The 27,240-nt window shown below is 35.4% G+C and overlaps 2 protein-coding genes across 15 annotated transcripts in view; both read left to right on the forward strand.

The window, feature by feature from the left end:
• Nucleotides 1-3,399, forward strand: part of LOC125238300 (serine protease HTRA2, mitochondrial-like) — a 29,015-nt gene extending 25,616 nt beyond the window's left edge. The window contains exon 15 of the mRNA XM_048145590.1: nucleotides 2,095-3,399. Within this exon, the coding sequence (XP_048001547.1) occupies nucleotides 2,095-2,260 (166 nt within the window). The 3' untranslated portion in view covers nucleotides 2,261-3,399. The remainder of the gene's footprint in view (nucleotides 1-2,094) is intronic.
• Nucleotides 3,400-4,322: 923 nt separating this feature from the next.
• LOC125238403 (titin-like) overlaps nucleotides 4,323-27,240 on the forward strand; it is a 31,147-nt gene continuing 8,229 nt past the window's right edge. Inside the window, exons 1-30 of one of the 14 annotated variants that reach the window (XM_048145715.1) lie at nucleotides 4,323-4,460; nucleotides 5,184-5,250; nucleotides 5,517-5,579; nucleotides 6,023-6,076; nucleotides 7,337-7,393; nucleotides 8,319-8,369; nucleotides 8,532-8,552; nucleotides 8,802-8,822; nucleotides 9,370-9,423; nucleotides 11,166-11,186; nucleotides 11,412-11,465; nucleotides 12,059-12,079; nucleotides 13,115-13,168; nucleotides 13,753-13,773; nucleotides 13,998-14,051; nucleotides 19,571-19,591; nucleotides 19,814-19,867; nucleotides 20,415-20,435; nucleotides 20,804-20,824; nucleotides 22,519-22,539; nucleotides 22,750-22,770; nucleotides 23,022-23,042; nucleotides 23,217-23,270; nucleotides 23,730-23,750; nucleotides 23,957-23,977; nucleotides 24,183-24,203; nucleotides 24,428-24,481; nucleotides 25,074-25,118; nucleotides 25,517-25,537; nucleotides 26,286-26,330. In XM_048145715.1, the coding sequence (XP_048001672.1) occupies nucleotides 4,431-4,460; nucleotides 5,184-5,250; nucleotides 5,517-5,579; nucleotides 6,023-6,076; nucleotides 7,337-7,393; nucleotides 8,319-8,369; nucleotides 8,532-8,552; nucleotides 8,802-8,822; nucleotides 9,370-9,423; nucleotides 11,166-11,186; nucleotides 11,412-11,465; nucleotides 12,059-12,079; nucleotides 13,115-13,168; nucleotides 13,753-13,773; nucleotides 13,998-14,051; nucleotides 19,571-19,591; nucleotides 19,814-19,867; nucleotides 20,415-20,435; nucleotides 20,804-20,824; nucleotides 22,519-22,539; nucleotides 22,750-22,770; nucleotides 23,022-23,042; nucleotides 23,217-23,270; nucleotides 23,730-23,750; nucleotides 23,957-23,977; nucleotides 24,183-24,203; nucleotides 24,428-24,481; nucleotides 25,074-25,118; nucleotides 25,517-25,537; nucleotides 26,286-26,330 (1,105 nt within the window). In that variant the 5' untranslated portion in view covers nucleotides 4,323-4,430. The remainder of the gene's footprint in view (nucleotides 4,461-5,183; nucleotides 5,251-5,516; nucleotides 5,580-6,022; nucleotides 6,077-7,336; nucleotides 7,394-8,318; nucleotides 8,370-8,531; nucleotides 8,553-8,801; nucleotides 8,823-9,369; nucleotides 9,424-11,165; nucleotides 11,187-11,411; nucleotides 11,466-12,058; nucleotides 12,080-13,114; nucleotides 13,169-13,752; nucleotides 13,774-13,997; nucleotides 14,052-19,570; nucleotides 19,592-19,813; nucleotides 19,868-20,414; nucleotides 20,436-20,803; nucleotides 20,825-22,518; nucleotides 22,540-22,749; nucleotides 22,771-23,021; nucleotides 23,043-23,216; nucleotides 23,271-23,729; nucleotides 23,751-23,956; nucleotides 23,978-24,182; nucleotides 24,204-24,427; nucleotides 24,482-25,073; nucleotides 25,119-25,516; nucleotides 25,538-26,285; nucleotides 26,331-27,240) is intronic. The other 13 variants (XM_048145716.1, XM_048145717.1, XM_048145718.1 and 10 more) reach the window with 13 other exon arrangements.

Below are 27,240 nucleotides of genomic sequence, written 5' to 3' on the forward strand. Positions count from 1 at the left end.
CGGCTTCGCCACCAGTGGGCTTGATCGCTTTTTCTTTAGTGTATGGTATCTATTTCAGTTTATTACTTAAAAACACTTTCACTGCCAACGCTATCCGATCGCTAGATTTGGACGAAAGTTTCGTAACGAAAACTGTATACAAAATAATGGGGTCTGCCAAGAATATAATCGTTGACGCTCTGTGGGGAAAGATAAGCAAAAGCGCAGCTAACAATCAATAATAAGTTCGGGTAGTTCGAAAAACTCGCGCGGCTAGAAGAGGTTTGTGCAATTCCTCCCCAGTCTACCCGTGACCACGAACATACTGTGATGTTCGAAACGTCGGGTCAAATATAAATGTTTTTTATTATTTTTTATTATTATAAATGGGCTTACTCTTGGCCACAGACTAGCCAAAGGCAAAGACGTGGCCTACGATGGAGTGAGCTCGCCCAGAAGATGCCTGTTCACTCTTGATTTGAAGATTGCCGGGTTATATGAGCTCGGAAATATAGCCGCCGGCAAGGAATTCCACGCGTATTTACGCGATTAAGTCCCGATTTTTCTAAAATTATGGGAAATATAAGCTACTGACTCTGTTTCACCAATACTGAAGAGCGATAGAAAGAGATAGCTACGGTTCGCTACGGTACATCAACGCAGTAAGTAGCAGAAAAACGGTTAGCGGGCCGCTGGCAGTTAAAGTCCTATAACCATCATCAAAGACATATATAACTCCGTATAGACAGATAGTCTAAGAAAAAAACGTACCTCAGTACCATACAGAAAAAGGTACGGTGGGCTAGATGGAATTGCACCCTTGGGGTACGCTCAGCTAGATGGCGCTAATATTAATATTTGACATTTTCACACATATCGAGCTAAGAATATGGACCAAATTGTCAAAACTGAGGTTCAAAAGTTTTAAGCCTGTGTCGAGAGATGGCAGTCTATGCACTGTGATTACACATTTTACTTCGACAGAAACTCTATAATACTCGATCCTCTTTGCCATCATTAACTACACCAAACATTCACTGCCAGACAAAAATGGCGCACTCCGTCAGAAACCGGCCGTAATTTATAACCTTGTATGGCGAGATCTAGGGCCCATTTCTCAAAACTGAAAGTTACAAGTTACAAGCGGAAGTCTCTTTCCAACTTGTCAATTAGACAGTGACTACCGCTTGTAAATTGTAACTTGTAGCTTCGAGAAATGGGCCCCTGAGCAAAGTTAAGCTATTCCCTCTAGTCTTACCAGTTGAACCTCTGGGAATATTCTTCCCAATAGATTTACTGACGTTCCGAAGGTCGCGGGTTCGAACCCCGGCTCGCACCAATGAGTTTTTCGGAATTTATGTGCGAAATGTCATTTGATATTTGCCAGTCGCTTTTCGGTGAAGGAAAACTTCGTGAGGAAACCGGACTGATACCAATAAGGCCTAGTTACCCTTCGGGTTGGAAGGTCGGATGGCAGTCGCTTTCGTAAAAACTAGTGCCTACGCCAAATCTTGGGATTAGTTGTTAAAGCGGACCCCAGGCTCCCATGAGCCGTGGCAAATGCCGGGATAACGCAAGGAGGATAATGAGGATGAGACTTACTGACAATAAGGACCGGGCAATAGGTAGGTTAGGTTTGGTAGGTACTTTTAGATGCCCCAAGGGCAAACAGTGTAGAAATAGGAGCCCCGCACAGCGGGGCTCCGTCGAAACACTATTATTCCGAATAATTACGATCGCTTCTGATTTCGTTCAAAAGCCTGGCTTAGAGCCTTCAAATCAAGGGTGAACAGACACCTTCTGGGCAACAAAAAAGTCTATTGGGAAGAAAATTCCCAGTGGTTCAACTGGTAAGACTAAAGGGATAGGTCCACTAGTACCCACCTGGCGGGTTCTTCAAATCAAATTATATCTATGTTTATAAATAACTAGCTTTTGCCCGCGGCTTCGCTCGCGTTAGAAAGAGACAAAAAGTAGCCTATGTCACTCTCAGTCCCTTCAACTATCTCCACCTAAAAAAATCACGTCAATTTGTCGCTCCGTTTTGCCGTGAAAGACGGACAAACAGACACACCCACTTTCCCTTTTGTAATATTAGTATGGATTTATTTTCAGTGGCGGCCTCCAACCAGGCGATATAGTGACCAACATCAACGGCAAGCCGGTGCAGACGGCGACAGATGTGTACGCCATCTTGGAGAGCAGCAGCGGCCTGCTCAAGGTCGACGTGGTTAGAGGGAGAGCGAGGATGGCGCTCACTGTCACTCCCGAACAACATTGACAGTAGCTACAGTTATGTTAGGGTTGAGATACAACGGAAAGTTACAGAAACTAGTATTATACACAGATAGTTATAATTACCGAAACCAGAATCAATTACCGAACCCATATTAGATACAGATTGTTACCGAAACTGAACGGAAACGAGGATTGATTGCAGAGACCAAATTAAAAAGGGTTATTTATGGTTATTTCGGTAAATTATTGAATAAAACCTCAATTATTATACTATTTTTTGCCTTAACCCTTAAATGCATAGTGATGTATATATGCATCATGCATTTTTGACTCTATTGACAGCACGTCAAAGTTCAAATTTGAATAAATTTTTCTCAAGGTCATGCATTTAAGAGTTAAAAGTAAAACAATGAAACGAAACCAAGAAAAATGATAAATATAAACATAGTTTCACTGACAAATTTGACTTTAATAGCGCGTGATTAAATGAGAGTTTTGTAATTTAAAGACTCAATGGTACATCATGTAATTCAATATCAAAATTAATTCCAAACAAAAATACACTAAAACTAGCTCAAACAGACCAATTGAAATACATTTTTAATTACATAACATATCTAAACTGTGTTGAAGCAGTGTAAGCGACGTTGACAGTAGCTACAGTTATGTTAGGCTTGAGATAAAACTGAAAGTTAAATAGAAACTAATATTAAACAGGTAGTTATAATTACCGAAACAGAACTGAAACCAAAATATACTATCGAAACGAAAATTTTCTATTTTCGTTTCGATAGTATATTTCTGACATTTATTTTTGGTGGTAATGGTAATTTAAAACGAAAAGTTATAGCGAAATAAATAATAATTATAATACCAAAACAGGATTTAGATACCGAAACTAGAATAAAATATTGGAACTAAAATACAAACTATTGATGTTGGTTTTGGTAATTTATTGAAACCATGATTAGGTATTACTATTAATATTAGACTATAAATAAATAACCAAATCCAGATCTTAGAAGATTAATGAAACAACGGTTTATATGACAAATTAAACTGCAATACTTAATATTAAATACGAAGTGTCCCAGGTTTCCAACGTTATTACCTATAGGTGCTATAGATTCGGAGAACGATCAAAATAGCACATAACCTGCAGGGCAATTATGGTCGCGCGATATGATATAATATAATATAATATAATATAATATATATACGATATAATATCACTTACAAATAATAGTGCTATAGGGACGGCCTGATGTTTTATCACTTATCGCGCGACCATAATTGCCTGCCTGGCCATGCGAACCTCACTGCCATACTGTTTTCACCTAATGCCTAAGTTTGATACCTATAATTATCGTTGTTTTCATTTCTTATACCACCGCATTTTGATAAACATCTGAACATCATTATGTTCTCATGAGCTCATGTTTTTGTTACTGTTTTATATATTTTTGTAAATAGTGTTTTTTATATAATGCAAGGCATATTTTTATTGTTAATTTAGTTACGTATGTGTAAGTATGGATTTAGTTGAAATTAAAAGATTTCATAAATAATTTGTTTTCTTAATAATTAACTAATTTTTATCTAAGAACCTAATTATTGAAATGTATCATAACCTAGAAATGATTTATTTCAAATAATTTCAAATAATTTACACGGCATCACAGCTTAAGCCAATGATATATGTACATAAACTACAGTGCCGGAGCTTTCAAAAGACATTTGGATTTTAGAGCGTGTTAGCCTAATAACTAAGTCTATTTTACGATTACGTACGATTTTACTCGAAAACCGAAGGCTGTTTTGAAAACTCACAGCCGTCACAGGCTTGTACATATTTACTGTGGCTTACTAACTCAGAAGCGTCCTATCTATGAAAACTTAGAATAATTGCTTATTACTTTAATGACCTAAAAATTAAATTATAATATTGATATAAGTGCGGCCGTTGTTACTAAGCTATTCAAGAAATACTATACCTAGTGGGATCTAATGAAATACGTCGACTTATATTTTATAGGTAACTTCAATATTGGAATTAAAATAACCGTGAAGAAATTAACTTTTATGACTTTTTGAGATAACGAATGTTTAAATAATGTTCATTTCTCTACGGATTTCTAAATTCGGGCTATGTAGCCATGTTATTTAATTAAATGTAATTGGTGTACAACGTTTTCTCAAAAAATCTAATCATAATGACGAGTGTGTGCTTGTGTTTAGTTACAGTAAGTTAACGAAATGTTTTAAACAGGAAGTCATACAATTTTACAATCTTTTTCTTGAGTTTTAATCAGTAGAACCCGCTTAAAACGATTCTGAGGGGACCCAGCCAAAAAAGCGTATAATACGGGAAATCGTATTAAACGTGAAAAAATTGTGTTTCATCGTAAACTTTTAATATGGTTACTTTTTCTTGGAGCGATAATGCTTTTCTTCTTATTTTGACATCACTGAACCAAAGATGGGACAAAGAATTCCCAAGAAGAAACCCAACACCGCAGCAGTGATAATGAGCGAAGTGTATGTAGGTAGGTACGAACTATCGCACTAACCGCTGAGTTAAGACGACAAATTAGAAATTTATCTTTACGGGTGTCGGTGTCGCCAGAATCGCGTAATTAGTACAGTACAATTAGTTCCGATTTTTGTCACCCGCATAAATAAAGTAGTAAAGTAATAAGTAAGGTGGGTGGTTTTAGATGGTGTATTAAGCGGGGACGCGAGTCGTATTAACCGTGAAAAAATGTCTGAAAACAAGTCTCAAATTGTAGGGACCGGCGTAAAATGGCGTAATATGCGGGAAATCGTATTAAACGTGATCGTTTTAACCGGGTTCTACTGTATTATAATTTAATTAGGTACTTAATATCAAAAGGTTTTGTTCAGCACTGCACCATTGATAGTTGAAAATAATTTGTCCTTAATTACAATATTTGATTAATTTCTAGATATTTGTAATGCTTATTGAAATAAAAGCATTACGAAGAATAAATGATTATGGAAGCTTTCAGTCAGGTAAGCTCTTTAATTTATTTTACAAAAAATATTTCTTGACTTTTCGGTAACTTCATATTTCAAGGTCGAACTTTGTATGTTACTTTAAATACTTATACGTATTTAGGCCGGCAGTGCCTGTTGTATATGTATATAACAGTAAAGGTCACACATATGTATGTGTGACCTTTTAAAGCAACGTAAACTTAAGTTTGGGTTTCTTAAATTGTCTCAATGTGCAACTAAAGGATGTAGAAACTTTGGTCAGTTTTTTTTTAATTTTACAGTTATAAGCTCCGAAGGTCGACCCATTTTGAGGGGGGGGATGAATGAACTTCAAGGTATTATGGGTAAGATATATTTATATATTGTTGTAAAATTTAAATGTAGGTATAGGCGAATACTTATGAAGATGATAATCTGTTATCCCTCATCAGGGGCATAGGGTTCTTAGAGATATTTCTTTTCCAGGCAGGCAAGTATGGTCGCGTGATAAATGATAAAACATCTGGCCGTATATCGCACTTACAAATAGTGCGATAGGGACGGCCTAATGTTTTATCATTTATCGCGCGACCATGCTTGCCTACCAGGATGCGTTATAAATTAAAAAAAAGAAAAAACAATTTGTAGAGGTTAACAATTTTCATAACTATTCGTTTCAAATCGTTAGCATGAGTAGTTTTCGAGATTATTAGTAATGTGGCAGACAGACAGACGGGCATAGTCGCACAATAGCGGTTCCTTTTGCCCAATAATGGTGTCTTCCCCTAAATGTTTCGCAATTTTACAGGAGCTGCCTTGCGACCTGCTTTACGTGTAGGGCTCGATGAATTGATACTTGAGAGTAAGCATTATCGTTTTATATTAATAAAGATTATACTTAGCACATTTTTACATAAATTGACAGCCCCACGGTAAGCTGAGACCTTGTATTGTAAGTAAAAAAAACTCTTAGACTAGTTACTCTTCCACAACATGCTTAGAAATAGAGATGGGCCGAATACGGACTTTGCCGAATACGAATATTCAGCCGAACATTCGGTTCAGCTGGTACCGAACCGAACATTCGGCCGAATATTCGGTTCCACTATATTTTACATCCTGGCTTAGAGTTAAAAACTTCAATGATTGGTAATGGGTACTAACTAAGGCTCTTAATGTTCCTATAATTTAGTGCATAAGAAAATTTAGATTTTTGTTCTTAAGCTACGTTATTTTTACTTTTTTACATAATTATTGTAGGTACTTATATTTAATGCATTTTTAACCCCCTTTGGTCCTTAGAATCCTGAAATAGGATGTCATTATCCCAAGAATTACGAAACAATTTACGCTATTTATTTACTTTGTTTATTCGGTAAATATTCGGCAATATAACCGAACTATTCGGCCGAATACGAACATTGAAAAACTTGCCGAATATGCCGAATACCGAATATTTACCGAATATTCGGCCCATCTCTACTTAGAAATAATTTTCCATTTCAGTCTAGGCGAATTCGAGTAATCGGGGAACATACATAAAAAATAAAAATAAAAGGTCCCGACAAATTGAAAACCCTGCTTTTTTTTAAGTTAAAAAGTGAAAAATAAGTACCTACTTATACCTTCGAGTCGTTATCACAGTCAAGTCACGATAGTACATATTAAGCGCTATTTACGCTATAGGCACTTAAGCCTTTTATGACAATTTTACTGGATTGACAAATTTAAATATATTGGTTAATCATGAAATCTGGCGTATAAGCATGGTAGCGTGATAAATGATAAAACATCAGGCCGTCGCTATCGCACTTACAAATAGTGCGATAGGGACGGCCTGATGTTTTATCATTTATCGCGCGACCATGCTTGCCTGCCTAGTTACGAAATTTCATGGAAATCCGTTGAGAATTGCGACCTGCAGATGAGAACATACGGACATATAAAAACCAAATCGAGTTACTTTAAACCGTAGACCTGCGCTGTTGCTGTGGTCAGCGTGGTTTTCTTCACGTCGGTGGTGGTTTTCTTACATACATTACAAAGGGGGGAAACTCAGATTTTGTTACCTTTAAATTTTTACCATTTTTTGTCAAGCTATAATAAAATAACGATTTTACAGAAGCGGGCACTGCACTGCAACCAGCTTTGCGTGGAGGACTGGACGACTTGCTTGAGAGTAAGACTTTTTTTATAGCCTACTAGCTTTTGCCCGCGGCTTCGCACGCATTAGAAAGAGATAAAAAGTAGCCTATGTCACTCGCCGTCCCTTCAACTATCTCCACTTAAAAAATCACGTCAATTCGTCGCTCCGTTTGGCCGTGAAAGACGGACAAACAAACAGACACACACACGTTCCCATTTATAATTTTAAGTATAGATGTGGTGTTCCACTGCTGGGCAAAGACCTCCCCCCTAGACTTTCAATCCTATCGATTAATTATTAGTGTTGGTTATGTATGTTTATTCCGTTAAATTCTTTACGTTAAATACATTTTATTTCTTTGAAAAAATAGTTCTAAATTCTTACTGTTATTGAGATTTAAAAAAATGAGTGAACAAGTACACGACCTTTACTACTTCCTAATGTTATTTATTTTAACACGTGCCGTCAGATACATTACACTAACTTTTAAACGAGAGAGTTTTATCCTGAAGTAAGAGACAATACTATCAGGCGAGTTGTCTGCACATTTGCCTCCTATCTTAAAAAGAAATAAATCTTTGACTTGGAAAAGTCAGGAAGTTTTTTTTTTACCTATCTGAATCATCATCCTCCTTGCGTTATATCATCCTCCCCCTTGCTCCTGGGGTCCGCTTGGACAACTAATCCCAAGATTTGGCGTAGGCACTAGTTTTACGAAAGCGACCGCCATCTGACCTTCTAATCCGAAGGGTAACTAGGCCTTATTGGAATTAGTCAGGTTTCCTCACGATGTTTTCCTTCACCGAAAAGCGACTGGCAAATATCAAATGACATTTCGCACATAAGTTCCGAAAAAGTCATTGGTACGAGCCGGGGTTCGAACCCGCGACCTCCGGATCGAAAGTCGCTAGGCCACCAGCGCTTCTACCTATCTGAATATTTCGCTTTTTTTTTACAGAAGTGGATGTTGACATTAATGTACGTCTACAGCCTAAAGGAAAACGAAAAAGTAAATAGCTACCTATTTATACATAAATTTAATGTTGTATATGGGTTCATATAAGTTTCATTAAAACTTAAGAAAATAAAATGAAAGGTTTTCTTTTCAATAAAAAAATGTTTGTGCGATTTTATTAGAAGTAAATTTAAATATTAGTATTTCTATTTTTAGGGACTAATCCCCCAATGCAAAGTAAGTCCTACTGGCACTTTTCCCATGCCTAAGTATATAAGTCAAAAAAAAAAAACATACAAACGACTTGAGAACCTCTTCCTTTGAGATTTTGGAAGGCGGTTAAAAATAAATAAGTTATTAATTTAATTTGAAAAAACATAAAAAGTAAGGACTGAGACTTATTTTCTATGACTGAATCTTCCTTATGTTCTGTTATTGATATTAAAGAAGGAAAAGTTACTAAATACTGAATTTAAAAATTTGTAGCGAATGAAAACCCAGCAAAAAGTAAGTAAATGTCAAAGTTCGTCATATTTACTTTTTTTCATTTATTATACCTACAAATTATCTGACTTTGACGAATAAGAACTCTTGTCGGCTATAAAATATTTAAAGGAAAATCTCCTTTATAAATAAATAAAAAACTTTCGAGTGGAATTTATAAAATAAATTCACATATACCTACAAATTATCCGACTTTGACGAATAAGAACTCTTGTCGGCTATAAAATATTTAAAGGAAAATCTCCTTTATAAATAAATAAAAAACTTTCGAGTGGAATTTATAAAATAGTACATTACGATACAAGTGCGTAAAAGAGGAAGTTCGAAACGAGTGGCGATAAATTAAAACACGACTGAAGGGAGTGTTTTAAATCGACCGAGTTACGAATTTCCTTTTCGCACGTGTATCGTACGACGTTTTTCAGTACAGATGGTACTCCGAAGTTTCGACCTGTCATATAATGAACCACTTCTCGAACTAGTGCGTAAAAAATACACCATCTGTACTGAAATAATATTTTCGAAATCTTCGGTATTTTTGATTTTTCAGAACATAAGGAAGCTTATCAAATGGCGATGCCAACAGATGAAAACCAAGTAAAAAGTAAGTACGAACTAGGGATGTACCGACTATAGTCGGGAAAGCCGACTATCCGGCCACATTTGTAGTCGGCGATTAGTCGGCGACTAGTCGGCAAAAAAGGCCGATTAGTCGGCACTTGATAAATGATAGGAAAATAGTACAAAAGTAAATTATCGGATGATTTATGGTCGTATTATGTACGTATTCGTTATGCCTTTGTTAGTCAAAAGAACAAACAAAAATACAAAAATACAAAATCATTTATTCAGCAAATAGGCCACGGGGGCACTTTTACATGTCAACATTACAGAGTATTCATTAAAGTTAAACAAATGAAATTAATAGAAATATTAACTAAAAATATTAATCATAAGCAAAGTAGCTATACACTGATATAGAATTAGAGATGTATAAAGTCTCTAAATGTCATATTATTACTAACTATAATCAATACATAAAGAAAGTGCAAACAGATACAAAGATAAAAGAAATCTATAATACTTCAATAGTTGTAAAAGACTGAATATTACAAGTAAAAATATTATACTTAATCAAATAATCCATGGAGATGTATAGCGTCTCCAAGAGTCAAATTTTATAAAATTAAAATATTTAAAAGTAAAAACCTTTGTCAAATAATACAAAAAAAAAATAAAAAATACAGAAAATGAACAGCTAAATTACACATTTCAAGAGATGTACAAGTCTCTAGTTGTCAATCATTAAAGAACAAATCAAGTTTACAAATAAGGGCCAATCAAGGTTACAAATTAAGTTTAAAAATATAATCAAAATCTCAGAGATGTATAAGGTCTCTAAGTGTCCAAAAAACTAACATTAACTTAATCAAACTTAACACAACAATATCTGTAATCATCACAGTAATTAATGACCTACCTAAGACTATCGGTTTCATAGGCAGGACCACTTTCTATTTTAAGCTAAAAAATGGAAAATGTGTATAACTATTATCATAGACATTTAAGCCTGAACAAAATATGAAAAGCGCGATAGAACCCAAAAAATGACATTTCAAAAATTCTGGTGATATTAGTCGATAATTATGTTCTGGCCACAGATCAAATAATACTAGTAGTTCTGGCCGACTAATCGGCCACCCAAGCGCCGACTAGTCGGTAGTCGGTCTAGTCGGCCAAATCACTAGTCGGTACATCCCTAGTACGAACCCTTAGGCCGCTACAAGTAGCGGCACATTAGTTTAGCGCTAACTGTTATTGAGCAGAATCACAGGCAGAAGTCAAAAACAGGTATCTTAGGGGATTACAGGGGGCGAAGAATATGCCTCCCAGTGCGTAGCTATCCCCTCCACATTTCAATCAGCGCTAAACTTACGTGACGCTTCTTGTAATTTGTGTGATGAGCACAGATTTTGTTCCTGAGTCACGGATGTTTTCTATGTATTTAGTAAATGATCTGGCTTCGATAAATTAATAACTCTTATGGGCGATAAAATGCTTAAAGGAAAATTTCAAATTCATGAAACTTGAAGTATATTCTCTTTTATAATTCAATACAATAAAACAGGGTTTGCGGTAAAAGCACTGATGTCTAGATAGAAGGTCTATTGTAAACCCGCAAAATCAAGAAATAAATGAATTATGATTGATTATGATTCTTCGACTGGAATTAATTAAAAAAATGTCGCAGGATAGACCTACTATTCAATATACATAATTATAATTAATTATATATATAATTGAATACTCTGCGTTCGTTTTAAAATCTGCGTTTGTATTTTATAGCGTATCAAAATCCAGTAAAAAGTAAGTTTACATTTATATTTACCTACTTTTTCTCATTTATTTGTAAATTTTCTGACTTTGACGAGTAAGAACTCTTGGGGGCCATAAAATATTTGAAGGAAAATTTCAAAATTGTGGAACTTGCAATATATTCTCCTTTATAAAAAAACAAAAACCTTTCGAGTGGAATTTATACAATGAAATTTTCGAAATCGTTAGAAATCTCCGGTATTTTTGATTTTTCAGAACATAAGGAAGCTTATCAAATGGCGATGCCAACAGATGAAAACCAAGTAAAAAGTAAGTACGAACCCTTAGGCCCTTTCAAGTAGTGGCACATTAGTTTAGCGCTAACTGTTATTGAGCAGAATCACAGGCAGAAGTCAAAAACAGGTATCTTAGGGGATTACAGGGGGCGAAGAATATGCCTCCTAATGCGCAGCTATCCCCTCCACATTTCAATCAGCGCTAAACTTACGTGCCGCTTCTTGTAATTTGGGTGATGAGCACGGATATTTGTTCCTGAGTCATGGGTGTTTTCTATGTATTTAGTAATGATCTGGCTTCGATAAATTAATAACTCTTTTATAGTAATAACTAATTATTGGGCGATAAAATGCTCAATGAAAAATTTCAAATTTATAAAAACTTGAAGTATATTCTCTTTTATAAATAAATAAAATAAAACAGACTTTGCGGTAAAAGCACTGATGTCTAGATAGAAGGTCTATTGTAAACCCGCAAAATCAAGAAATAAATGAATTATGAATTAAAATATCTTCGACTGGAATTGATTCAAATAATGTTGCAGGCAGACCTAGACATTGAAATCTCTGAAATAATAATTATTTAATGTTCTGCGTTCATTTAAAAATCTGCGTTTGTATTTTTAGCGTATCAAAATCCAATAAAAAGTAAGTTTACATTTCTATTTACCTACTTTTTCTCATTTATTTGTAAATTTTCTGACTTTGACGAGTTCTTAACTCTTGGGAGCCATAATAGTACATTTCGTTATAAGTGCGAGAAGTGAGACATTTTGCCACGAGCGGCACGCGAGTGGCAAATCTCGGGACGAGTGAAGAATGACATTCTCGCACGTGTGACGAACGACGTTTTTTAATACAGTTGCGAAAAAACACTACTACTTACAACGAAATAAAACAATCCGAACTATCAATTTTCCCATGGACATTGACGGATTATTTGACAATTCAAAGGCGTATTTTTGACGCTTTTAAACTTGCGTGCATATTTTCGAGTTTGCTATTCATCTAACATAATTTATTTCATTGGGTGCCATAAAAACATAAACATTTACGATTTGGGACGATTGTTTAATGTACAACTACATTTTAATTTAATCGATCCATTTATGCCGCGACGTATTGCAAATAACGTAAAATAATTATGACAAATCGCGTAACATATTGAGGTTTTTTGAACGTGCATTAAGTTAAAACATGGTAGACGCCTCTACTTTGACAGTAGAAGACGCATTTCGTTCCAATCATGTTCTGTTTACACGACTCATTATGACCGATTTTTCAATGTATAAACCATTTTATAAATTATGTTTAGTATGACTAAAAGTAAACAATTACATATGAAATATTAACGTTTTAAATATTAATCACTTAATAGTATGTTTATAGTTTTATTCTGTCTTAGTAAACTAGACTAATATGAAAACAGCTCGGTAAGTAGTCGTAAAATGGAACGTATATACTTTTTACGCACTAGTTCGTAAAATACAACTTCTCGCACGCTAAACAGCCAAAAAACGGGCACTTTTTGAGCAACTGTATTAAAAAATATTTAAAAGAAAATTTCAAAATTGTGGAACTTGAAATATATTCTCCTTTATAAAAAAAATAAAAACCTTTCAAGTGGAATTTATAAAAAGAAATTTTTGAGTGGTCTATTGACATCGGTATTTTTGATTTTAGAACATAGAGAAGCTTATCAAATGGCGATGCCAACCGATGAAGACCAAGTACAAAGTAAGTGCGAACCCTTAGGCCGGTACAAGTAGCGGCACGTAAGTTTAGCGCTGACTGTTATTGTGCAGAAGTTAAAAACAGGTATCTTAGGGGATTACAGGGGGCGAAGCTTGGGCGAAGGATATGCCTCCCCATGCGCAGCTATCCCCTACACATTTCAATCAGCGCTAAACTTACGTGCCGATACTTGTAACTCTTGTAAGGGTATTTATTTGTTGATGAGCACAGATATTCGTTTCTGAGTCATGAATGTTTTCTATGTATTTAGTAATTGATCTGACTTCGATAAATTAATAACTCTTATGGGCGATAAAATGCTTAATGGAAAATTTCAAATTTATGGAACTTGAAGTATATTCTCTTTTATAAATAAATAAAATAAAACAGGGTTTGCAGTAAGCACTGATGCCTAGATAGAAGGTCTATTTGTAAACCCGCAAAATCAAGAAATAAATAAATTATGAATTAAAGTATCTTCGACTGGAATTGATTCAAATAATGTTGCAGGCAGACCTAGACATTGAAATCTCTGAAATAATTTAGTGTTCTGCGTTCATTTAAAAATCTACGTTTGTATTTTATAGCTTATCAAAATCCAGTAAAAAGTAAGTTTACATTGACCTTTACCTCCTGTTTCTCATTTGTAAATTTTCTGACTTTGACGAGTAAGAACTCTTGAGGGCCATAAAATAAAATATTTAAAGGAAAATTTCAATATTGTGGAACTTGAAATATATTCTCCTTTATAAAAAAAATAAAGACCTTTCGAGTGGAATTTATAAAATGTAATTTTCGAGTGGTCTATTGACATCGGTATTTTTGATTTTAGAACATAGAGAAGCTTATCAAATGGCGATGCCAACCGATGAAGACCAAGTACAAAGTAAGTGCGAACCCTTAGGCCCGTACAAGTAGCGGCACGTAAGTTTAGCGCTGACTGTTATTGTGCAGAAGTTAAAAACAGGTATCTTAGGGGATTACAGGGGGCGAAGCTTGGGCGAAGGATATGCCTCCCCATGCGCAGCTATCCCCTACACATTTCAATCAGCGCTAAACTTACGTGCCGTTACTTGTAACTCTTGTAAGGGTATTTAGTAGTAGTAGTAGTAGTAGTAACTCTTTATTGTACAAAAACACATAAAAAAAAAAGCATACATTAAGATGTGAAGTACAAAGGCGAACTTATCCCTTTGAGGGATCTCTTCCAGTTAACCTTTGAGTAAATGAGAGAGAAAACTTGAAGAGGGTAACAAATTCCGCAATTTGTACAACATGGTACCATAAAGACAATGGGCAAATAATATATAAATAATTAATAAATAAATAAATACACATACAGTAATAGGATAAACCTAACTATATCACACAAAAAGGAATGTGAAAGATACACTAAAGAGTTGACAAGGAACACAAAATATATACAAAGCAACAAGGCAAATTAGTCAGATAACCATAGCTTCTTTAACCTCTCCTTGAGCGACGCGACCGATTGTGCCTGCCTAAACGAGACGGGCAGTTCATTCCATAGTTTCACTGCACGGACAGCAAAAGACTTGTGGTATCCACGAGATTTGTGAGGGGGAATGGCAAGAGATAAATTCGCGCTAGAACGCAGACGGTGGCCACTGCCATCAGCCAGAAAAGTAAATTTTTCAGAGAGGTATAAAGGAGAAGAAGGTGTAAAAAGAGCATTAAAGAGAAGAGAAACAGCGTGGAGATCCCTACGGCGGCGGATAGGAAGCCAGTTAAGTTTTTGACGGTAGTAAGACACATGGTCGTACTTCCGCAGACCGAAAATGTACCGTATGCAAACATTTTGCAAGCGCTCTAACTTATTTAAAAGATCTTCCGACATGTCGAGGTTCACAGCATCGCCATAGTCGAGTAACGGCAGTAACAGTGAGCGAGCTAACATAGTTTTGGTATCGAGAGGCAGGAAATTCTGTAGGCGCCTCAGTGAGTGGAGAGAACCAAAGAGCTTTTTGCTGATCTCAGATACATGAGGGGCCCAGGAAAGTGTTTGGTCCATGGTGACCCCTAGATTTTTGACGGTTGGTGAGAAAGGAATTGGAACACCATCAAAGAAAATACTAGGTGACACCAGCTCCGACAGTCTTGAGACGTAGTAGGGACTACCGAAAACGATCGCCTGCGATTTGATGGCATTAACTTTAAGTCCAAAAGATGAAGCCCACAAACAGACAGCTTCCAAGTCAGCGTTAATTTGGCTTACGAGATCTTCAAACTCATCGAGGCTAGCAGCTGAATAAATTTGGAGATCATCTGCGTAAAGGTGATAACATGATTTCAATAATTTCGTGATATTATTTATAAAGATAGAAAAAAGCAGTGGAGATAGTATACCCCCCTGGGGGACACCAGAAGAGAGTTCACACCAATCAGAGAGATTATCATCAACTCGGACTCTCTGACGCCTCCCCAAGAGGTAGCTGCGAAACCAGGACAGAGAAGTGGGTGAGATATTTAAAAGTTTTAAGAAGGCTAGGAGGATGTCAAAATCAACTGAGTTGAAAGCGCTGCTAAAGTCTAAGAGCACCAAAATAGTAACTTTCTTATTTTCTACGTTCAAACGAATATCGTCCGTGACCTTAACAAGAGCGGTGGTGGTGCTATGCCCGGGGCGGAAACCGGATTGGAGAGGATTGAAAAGATTGTGCCTATTGAGATGCGAAGAGAGACGTCGATTTGCAAAATGTTCAATGATCTTGGAAAGGACTGGTAGGATGGAAATGGGACGATAATGGGAAAATGAGGAAGGATTTGAAATTTTAGGAAGTGGGATTATATGTGCAAGTTTCCAACACGAAGGGAAAACACCAGAGGAAAAAGAAAAATTTATTATGTGCGATAGAACGTTAGCTATTGAGTCCGCTACGAGCATGAGCATATCCAGGCTCAAATTATCATCCCCGACGGCTTTAGTCTTAATAGATTTGAGAATTGAGATCACTTCTTGTGGGGAAATGGGGTCAAAATTAAAAACTGAGATATCTGGGAGTGGAGAGTTGGCTAAAAGGGACAAAGAACGTTGCTTAACTCGCGGATCAAGGCAAACAGGAGAAGTGCTCAAATATAGATTAAGCGCGTTCAGGTCTAGAGTCCCGATAGTGCCAGGCTTAGGCTTGCCAACACCAAGTGTTTTTAAAAAATTCCAGAGCTTAGTAGGGGAACATTCGTCTATAGATCGATGTATGTATTTTCGCCTAGCGTCCCTACAGGCTTTGTTACATCGATTACGAAGCGATATATAAGCTTGATTATTGCGTTCCGAGGGATCGTGCCTTAGCCTTATACGAGCCCGGTTCTTCTTATTCATAAGGTCTCTAATATCGGAAGTAAGCCACGGAGCTGGGAAATGTTTGACACGTGTGGGTTTAAGAGGAGCGTGTCTGTCAATAACCTCAAGCAAAATATTGTTGAAAGTCTCTACCTTCTGGTCTACATCAGCTGAGGAGTCCAACACTTCCATCCAACATATTTCGCTTAACTCGGTAACAAGAGCATGCTTATTGATATCGGCAAAGTTACGCCTCATGATAATTTTATGACGTCTTTTGGGGGGGCGAATTTTGAAGGAGGCGAAAATTAAGTCATGATTCGAAAAAGCAGGAGCATTAATTTGACCAAGACATGACACATGCGCAGGAGAAGAAGTAAGGATTAAGTCGAGTAAAGAAGGTGGGCCATTATGCGGAAAATGAGTGGGAGTAAGCGGTAAAATATGAATATTGAGAGAAGAAACGACAGATTGAAGCCTTTTTGAACGTTGGTCGTTTTTAACAAGGCAAGTGTTAAAATCACCCATTATTATAATATGCTCAAACTGAGGGGAAAGATTAAATAATGTATTTTCTAAAGTGTCAAAATAGTCAACATTAGAGGAAGGGCTGTAAAAAACTCCAAGAAGAACTTTAGTATGATATAATGAGACATCAAGAAATAAATACTCAGGAGAATTCGAATAAACAGTGGGAGACTGAGCTGCAATTTGGCAAGCAATCTCACCTCTCAGGTAAATGGCAACCCCACCGCCTCGCACCATGCTGTTTCCGCCATCGCTACTACCCGTTCTGTCATTTCGAATAAGACGGAAGCCGGGCAAAGGATAGAGGGTAGATGGAAGTGAAGGTTTTAACCACGACTCGGAGATCAAAATTGCGTGAATATTCTTGCTGTTAAAAGTAGCCAGGAGATCTGGATAGTGGGCCGGTACGCTCTGTGCGTTAATGTGCACGACATTAAAGTTTTTTGTGTTGGTTTGAAACGTGCTATGCAAGCGATCGGCGAGATCAGGTACATCAGACCCATCGCTCAAAGAGTCGTAAAGGCTGGAGGAAGACAAAGAGAAAAACTCGCTATCATTGCTTAAGTTAAGTTCATCTGACATGGTAAGTACTGATAATTGTTTAAGTTAAAAAGTAAACGTGTAAATAAATAAAACGGTATAAAAATATAGTAATTTGTGATGTACTTGTGTGAGTAAAATGTGCTGTTTTTAAATCCTCTCGGTTGTATGGCACCTCATTTACTCGCCAGCAGCTGTAAATACAATGAAAATATAATTAAAGTAATATATAAATTTGATGCAATAAAGTTCCGTGTAAAATTCAATCTATACACTTGATTTATAACAATTAATACCGTCCCGCGTCACACGGGAACAACTATAACCACCGACAAACGTTTAAAAAGAAAAATACACCTTTAGATTAGCAATAACAAAACGCGATCAAATTGACATATGCCAAAGTGACATTGATGATTGAATTATCAATTTGTCATTTGATTTGACTTGACTATTAATTTTCTATTGAGAATTGTTGGTGATTGTATATCAAAAGCAATCGAAAGAAAATAAAGAAATGTCGGTAGAACAGAAAATAAAAGTTAGGACATTATAGTTAAGGCGTGGTGTATAAAAGTTCATGCATTATAGGAGAGAAACACGGTAACTAAATCTAAACATAAAAACTATCGGGACCCTGTGTCAACGGCCGGTTTCCTCGCGGCCCGGTTGGGGCGAGGGAGCACTTGCGCCGACGCACCGCCGGCTGAAGCTGCGCCCGACTGCTGAGCCACACCCGGACGCTCCTGTGGCTGCTCGGACCTGGCCGACACTCCTGAAGGCAATTGCAAAGCCAGCAACTCTGCCATTGTCGAAATTTTACGCCGGGAACCATCTGGACACACCACAACAATCTTCCCTTCACTGGTCCAGCTGCCTTTGACTCCATATACTCGCCGGGCCTCGACAAAGACTGCATGCCGGGCACTAGTAAGGAACTCCGAGACTGTGTGGCCCGACCCTTTGAGCAGTTTCTTCGCTGACCACATGACACTCCGGGTGCGAGGACAGACAAATTTAATCAGAATGGCCCTGGGTTTCTTTCTGGATGTATTCTTCCCCAAACGATGACAGACTATGAAGGAAGACTCAGAGACACCCTGCATTTTGAGTTTATTTTGACAGACACTCAAAACTGTTTCGACCGCTACTTCATCCTGAGCCTCTGGGACTCCATGTAGCAGCAAGATGTTGGAACGAGACCGGGTCTCCAGGTCCTCAAGAGTGTGCAAAACAAGATCCATCTGAGTCTGCAAGCTCTCAACAGCTGTCCAAATGAATTTTTTGAACTCATTAAATTTGCTTGCCACTGAGTCCGGAGCACTCAAATCCTGCGCAGGGAGGGATTCCTCAAAACTGTCCATCCGAGATGAGAAGAGCGCCTTCAGCTCTTCCACACTGTTTTGAAGCTTTGACAAGTGATCCATTTGGCGATTGTTGCACTATGACTTGCACAAAAGAGAAATTAAGTTTTATGTTCAGTTCTTGATTTTTAAGTGTTGAAAATAACTGTGGGCGGCACTGAGGTGATTAATAACACATATGTATAGTTCTCAAGATGTAAAAAAACAATTAGGTATTTTTTATCCCAAAATAAAAAACCGTAAGTGAAATGACGTGTGCTTTCTTTGCCTACCCTTTTTTTTTTGACTTGGTATTTATTTGTTGATGAGCACAGATATTCGTTCCTGAGTCATGAATGTTTTCTATGTATTTAGTAATTGATCTGACTTCGATAAATTAATAACTCTTATGGGCGATAAAATGCTTAATGGAAAATTTCAAATTTATGGAACTTGAAGTATATTCTCTTTTATAAATAAATAAAATAAAACAGGGTTTGCGGTAAAAGCACTGATGCCTAGATAGAAGGTCTATTTGTAAACCCGCAAAATCAAGAAATAAATAAATTATGAATTAAAGTATCTTCGACTGGAATTGATTCAAATAATGTTGCAGGCAGACCTAGACATTGAAATCTCTGAAATAATTTAGTGTTCTGCGTTCATTTAAAAATCTACGTTTGTATTTTATAGCTTATCAAAATCCAGTAAAAAGTAAGTTTACATTGACCTTTACCTCCTGTTTCTCATTTGTAAATTTTCTGTCTTTGACGAGTAAGAACTCTTGAGGGCCATAAAATATTCAAAGGAAAATTTCAATATTGTGGAACTTGAAATATATTCTCCTTTATAAAAAAAAATAAAGACCTTTCGAGTGGAATTTATAAAATGTAATTTTCGAGTGGTGTATTGACATCGGTATTTTTGATTTTTCAGAACATAGGGAAGCGTATCAAATGGCGATGCCAACCGATGTAGGCCAAGTAAAAAGTAAGTGCGAACCCTTAGGCCGGTACAAGTAGCGGCACGTAAGTTTAGCGCTGACTGTTATTGTGCAGAAGCACTGAATATATAATAGTAAAAGCAGAAGTCAAAAACAGGTATCTTAGGGGATTACAGGGGGCGAAGAATATGCCTCCCCATACGCAGCTATCCCCTCCACATTTCAATCAGCGCTAAACTTACGTGCCTCTACTTGTAAGGGTATTTATTTGTGTGATGAGCACAGATATTTGTTCCTGAGTAATGGATGTTTCATATATATATAAGTAGGTATTTGTATATTATAAATATACCTATCGTTATCTCATATTTTTCCTTATTTGCTAATTATCTGACTTTAACCAATTAATAACTCTAACGGCTGGTAAAATATTTTGGTTTAATGTGAAATTAATTTGTAAAACCCATAAAAAATATGGACTGTGGCTTATGTTTTTTATATTTTCTGATTATGTGAAATTTCTCAATTTTATATCATTAAAGAAGGAAAAGTTGCTACATACTTCATTTAAAAATCTGCGTTTTTATTTTGTAGCGAATGAAGACCCAGTAGAAAGTAAGTGCGAACACTTTTTAATAAAAAAAGTAGAGACTGAGATTTATATTTTCTGATTATGTGAAATTTCCAAATCATTTATCATTGAAGTAGAAAACACCATTACATTCTTCATTCAAAAATCTGCATTTGTATTTTGTAGTGGATGAAAACCAAAACTAAGTGCTAACAACTTATATTTGTCTTTTATTTATCATATATTATTATTTATAAAAAATATAAGCACTCTTAGGTGGTAAAATATTAAAAGGAAAATTTCAAGTTTATGGAACTTGAAGTATATTTAAAAAAAATATAGTAGAAATTGAAATTTCTGAAATAATTTAATACTATGCGTTCATTTATAAATCTGCGTTTGTATTTTATAGCGTATGGAAACCCAGTAAAAAGTAAGTGAGAACGTGAACACTTATGTTTACCTTCTATCAGATTATTTATTTATTTGTAAATAACTATCACTCTTATGAGTGGTAAAATATTATGGAGAAAAGTTAAAAAAAAACAAGAAATTAATTTGTAAAACTCATACAAAATAAGGATAATAGCCTCATTTACCGATTATGTGAAATTCCCTAATTATAGGGTTTGCAAGATCCGCCGATTTTTCGGATCCGGATATTTCGGATCTTAAGATTTGCCGGATCCGGATATCCGGATATTTCGGATAAAACGGATCCATGTTGAAAAGGTCACTTTTTATAGGAGTTTCGTCAAATCAAAGCTGCTGTTACCGAAATAAAATAATTTAAACTCACAAAACGACATAAAATATAGTCTATTATTGCTTCATTAACTTTTTAGACGAACTTTTAACATACAATTGTGTCGTTTAACTTCAAACTCGCGTAAATCGATTCAGTTTTAAGGATGATTATACAAAAAAAAGCAGAATGGATTTACCCGAGTTTGAAGTTAAGCGACACAATTAATGTCACTCCCATTGTACAGGTACAGCATATAACATTAAACAGTAGCCAATATTTTTGGTTAACATACATAAGCTAATTCAGGGTAATTTAGTGTTGTTCACTAATACCTCCGTTTTACTGGGGCGTCTATCTGTAACCACAGCCAATAAATACATCCATGCAAAATTGTAGATGTAGGAAAAAAGATAAAATAATATAATTTTATTGCGTTACACGTATTAGACGTGTAAAATATGTTACACATATTTAGTTATCGTGTACCATTTTCAAATTGTTTTTCTAAAATTATGTGGAAAAGTCATTTGATATTTGCCAGTCGCTTTTCAGTGAAGCTCTAAGGCTGGCAGTGCACCTCCAATCCTTCTGGTGTTTTGGGTGTCCATAGGCGGGAGTGATCGCTTGGTAAGGCGACCTGTCTGCTAGTTTGCCTCCCATTTTATTAAATACAAAAAAATCGGATCTGGATTCAGCTTATAAAATAATTACGTATATCATATTAATTACTTCCATAATCTCTAATTCATCATTAAGCTTAAAAACATCCATGGCATACGTTTCTGCTTTATAGAAAATTAATAATTTATCGTTATTCCTGCGGGATGCATCCAGTTAGAAACGAAAGTAGTTTTAAAAACAATGGTTTACTGTTCATTTTATTTAGCTTGTTAACATATAGTTTTATGAGTTTATCGCGTGGCGTAATGTACCAAACCTAACCTAGCTTGATATTCTGGAGTATTTTAATTAAATAAATGTGAATAAACATTTTAGGCGACAAAATACAGGAAATAATTCATAAATTTCATTCGAAAATTCTTTCTGGCGTGGATAGATACCCATAATTAACGGATCCGTATTATCCGTTTTATCCGGATCCTATGAGACCTCGGATCCGGATCTCAAATTCAACGGATATCCGGATAATTCGGATATCCGGATATCCGGATCTCAAACCCTAGTTGTAAAATATTTTAGAAGAAAATTTCAAAAATGAAAATTATTTTTAATCTGTAAAATAGGTATGTAAAATCCAATAAAAAGTATTGACGGAGACTTATATTTACCGATTAGGTGAGACTTTCCAATGTTATGTCATTGAAGAAGCAAAAATTGCTACATACTTAATTAAAACTTTTTTTGTTTGTATTTTGTAGCGAATGAAAACCCGGTAGAAAGTAAGTGCAAATATTTATATTTACTTTTTCTCATATTATTTTAAATCATCTGAGTCTAACGAATTAACATCTCTTATGTGGTAAAATATTTTTGAGGACAATTTGAAAAATAAAAATAAATATCTAATTAAGGATTGAGACTTATATTTTCCGATTATGTGAAATTTCCCTATTTTATATCATTGAAGAAGAAAAATTTGTATTTTGTAGCGGATGAAAACCCAGTCCAAAGTAAGTTCTAACACTTATAAATATTTAAGTACCTTTTCTCATTTTATTTCCTTATTTATTTGTAAATGATCTGACTTTGATAAATTAATAACTCTCATGACTGAAACTTGAAGTATATTTTCTTTTATAAATAATTAGAGTATTTATCTTCACTGGAATTAATTTTAAAAATCTTGTAGGGTAGACATTAAAATCTCTGAAATAATTTCATACTCCGTGTTCATTTAAAAAATTGCGTTTGTATTTTATGGCGTATGAAAACCCAGTAAAAAGTAAGTGCACACATTTATATTTACCTTTCTCATTTATTTATACCTATAAATTATCTGACTTTGACGAGTAAGAACTCTTGTGGGCCACAAAATATTTAAAGACAAATCTCCTTTATAAATAAAATTTCGAGTGTAATTTATAAAATGACATTTTCGCGAAGTCTATTTTTTCAGACCATAGGGAAGCGTATCAAATGGCGATACCAAACGACGAAGAGCAAGTAAAAAGTAAGTGCGAACCCTTAGATCAGTACAAGTCGCAGCAAGTACGTTTAGCGCTGATCGTTATTGCGCAGAAGTCCATAACATGACTCTCAGGGGATTACAGCGCAGCTATCCCCTCCACATTTCACTCAGCGCTAAATTTACGTGCCGCTACTTGTAAGGGTGTATTTATTTGTGTGATGAGCACATATATTTGCTTATTTTATTATGTATTTATTTACTTATATTTTCTCATATCATTTCCTAATTTCTTAATTTATAAATTATCTGACTGACGAGTAAGAAATCTTATGTGTGGTAAAATATTTTAAGGACAATTTCAAAAATATAGAATTTTAAATATATTCTCTTTTATAAATAAATAAAATGCCTTCTAATGGCATTAATAAAAAAACTTGCAGAATAGAAATTTAAATCTCTGATATAATTTAATAGTCTGCGTTATTTGTTGTTATTTTGTAGCGGATGAAAACCCAGTAAAAAGTAAGTGCGATCACTTATATTTAGGTACCTACCTTGAAAATCATGAGCGATATAATATTTAAAAGAAAATTTCAAATTTATGTAACTTGAAATATAGTCTCCTTTATACCTAAATAAATAAATAAAAACTTGCAGAGTCGAAATTGGTGTCTCTGAAATGATTTGATACGTTAAGCAATATAAAAATCTGCGTTTGTATTTTATAGCGTATAGAAAACCAGGTAAAAGTTAGTGTGAAAATTTTGATTTACCTTTTCTCATTTATTTGTAAATTTCTAAACTATGTCTCTTGAAATATATTCTCCTTTATAAATAAATCAATACTGTTCAAATTCACTGGAATTAATAAAAAAAACGTACAGAGTAGAAATTGGTATCCCTGAAATAATTCGATATTCTGCGTTAATTTAAAAATCTGTGTTTGTATTTTAGCGTATGAAAAACCAGGAAAAAGTAAGTTTACATTTATATTTACCTAATTTTATTTGTAAATTGTCTGACTTTTGACGATCAAAAACTCTTGGGGGCCATAAAATATTTAACGGAAAATCTCAAAATTGTAGAACTAGAAATATATTCTCCTTTATGAGTAAATTAGAGACTGTCAAGTAGAATTCATAAAATTAAATTTAAAACGTCTATTGACAATATTGACGTCGGTATTATTGATTTTTCAGAACATAATGAAGCGTATCAAATGGCGATACCAACCGATGAACAGCAAGCAAAAAGTAAGTGGTTAGGCCACTAATTTTTCACTTTTGTCAGATTTTTTTTTTCTAGCCTATAATTGTGTCCCACTGCTGGGCAAAGGCCTCCCCTTTCTTCCGCCACTCATCACGATTTGCCGCCTGCTCCGGCCAGTGGCCGCAAAATGCGTCGAGGTCATCCCGCCATCTTTTCTTTGGCCTACCTCTGCCCCGGCTAATCTGTGGTGTCCAGTCGGTCAGTGTGGTGTCGGTTGTCATAATATATCATTCAATTATTTGTAAATTATCTGACTCTGACTAGGTATAATTGACAATGCGTTGCCATGGTTACTTAGCATAACAATGCGTTTTTGGATATAAAAGCTTACTGCGTTGGTGCGCGGGGAGCCGGCCTAGCTTTGGGGAATGTAATTTTATGACCCTGACAACCCTGTAAACAACATGACCCTGTAAATGACGAATAGAAAATTACGGGAGTAGAAAAAATACTTAAAAGAATCAAAAATTACAAAGAAGAGTAGAAATTGAAATCTATAAAATAATTGAATACTGAAGATTTTTTGCCAAGGGTCTACTTACATAGGCCATAATTATATGGATATTTCTGTTTCAGACGATCAGGAATCGTATCAAATGGCGTTACCATTACCATTGCGAGGTAAATTATAAAATATTTAATAAACTATTATCTATAAATAAGCTATAATAAACACGGTAAACACCAAAAGAAATTCACAACGTGACTGTTTCACAATGGCAATAAATTCGCGGGCCTAGTCGGAGTAAAACGCTGTCTGGCTTTGTCACACCACAGAAGAGCGATAGAGAGAACTAGCTACGATACTTTATGCAGCGAAGTGACGTTGGCGAGGCTCTCATGAATCGTGGTTACTTGGCTACAAGTCGAAAAAAATAATTATGCTGACTGAATAGAAGAATACAATCACAAGTATTTGTAAAAAAATAAATCACCTGATTTTAACTGTATTTAAAATTCTGACTTTATTTCTAGTGTGAGATTCATATTTATGAATTACCTACATATATTTTTTATAGATGATGAAAATCCGCCGAAAGGTAAGTATCATAAAATAGATGAAATATGTTGTTATAAATACATTGTAGCACTGACCTAGGGTTGCAAAAAAAAACGGTTTTTTTTCTGGCTTGAAAAAAAAAAGGACATGAAAAACAAAAAAAAATTGTTAAGTATTTTTGGAGAGCGAGTATGTTTTTTCCTAATGTACGAAATCTCAAAACTTGCAAAGCAGTTAATACTTTTATACGGTTTTTTAGACTTAATGTTCACTATTAAACGAATTTAATCAAATAACTTCAATTTCTGGTCTTATTAAAGTAACATTTACGAAATCTGTAGTTGGTAGTTATCACTATTTACTGTTAGCAACACCACCGCCTCTCCACGCTGCACGCCGCATCGGGGATTCCCCAATAAACGTTTGTAATTAAAATGTACATTATTGTTATTGAAACACGATACAACTCACGAAAAATCGTTATTGTCGAATTATTTGTTCATCTGAAAAATAACCATATTTAGAAAAAAAAACATGGTGCTCTGTTTTTTTTTCATGTTTTTTCATAATTCTAAAAAAAAAACAGTTGTTTTTTTTCTATTTGCAACCCTAGACTGACTATTGAACTTGACACCCATTTAGGATTCATTTCTTTTGTCGTTGAAGCAACCAAGGCATATATATCATAAATATCATAGAACTTGGTTCTCATTTCACACAATATGAGAATGCTGCCAACTGCCAAATTTTTAATTATAAAATTTGATGTAAAAAAACCACTTTCCCAGAAAGCGAGAAACATTTGCGCAAGAGACACAAACCCAACTCTGAGGGTAAGTAACTTTCCACATTTTTGATATTTCAATGAGAATAAGCGAATAAGCGGTGAGCGATAGAAATAAATAATAAATAAATAAATATTGGGGACACCTTACACAGATCAACTTAGCCCCAAACTAAGCAAAGCTTGTACTATGGGTGCTGTACTTAAATAGATAAATACATACTTATATACATAGAAAACATCCATGACTCAGGAACAAATATCTGTGCTCATCACACAAATATATAATAATGCTCTTACCGGGATTCGAACCCAGGACCGCGGCTTAGCAGACAGGTTCACTACCGACTGAGCCAGACCGGTGAGGAATACGGCGAAATAAGCGTATTATACAGAGTGTTTTAACTAACGTAATACAAAATAAGTGAATCCGGCTCTATTAACGACGAATAATATAAAGCACGTATCCAGGTCTTAATATTCTACCTAATTAAATTTTGCAAATTTTCTAACATAATAAATAAATCTAATTCTCTGTGTGGTCACTCATTGTGACTTTAGGGCATGTCTTGCTATAAGTCAGTTGTAGGCAAAGAATATAATACTCAGAAGAACGCCAACTTCATACAAAAAAATGCCCCCTTCCAGTCACACACATATACACAACCTTCACACGTTTATACTAGTGGCGGTCTCAATCAAATTCCAACGGACATTCATGGAACTAAAATTGACAACCGTTTTAACGCATGCGCGAATCCAGGAGGGGGGGTTATCATGTCGTGACGAGTTTTTGTCATCTTTTTCCCGACTTTTAAACAGTGATTTTCATTCCATAACCTTCATAATCATCACCAGCCTATATAATTATGTGTCCTACTGCTGGCCACGGCTAGGCAAATATTCCACAGGTTACGCGACATTCCCGACGTGACGACCCCCCCCCCTTCCCCAATAGT

This window comes from Leguminivora glycinivorella, chromosome 23 (assembly GCF_023078275.1).
Source record: "Leguminivora glycinivorella isolate SPB_JAAS2020 chromosome 23, LegGlyc_1.1, whole genome shotgun sequence".
Taxonomy (NCBI): domain Eukaryota; kingdom Metazoa; phylum Arthropoda; class Insecta; order Lepidoptera; family Tortricidae; genus Leguminivora; species Leguminivora glycinivorella.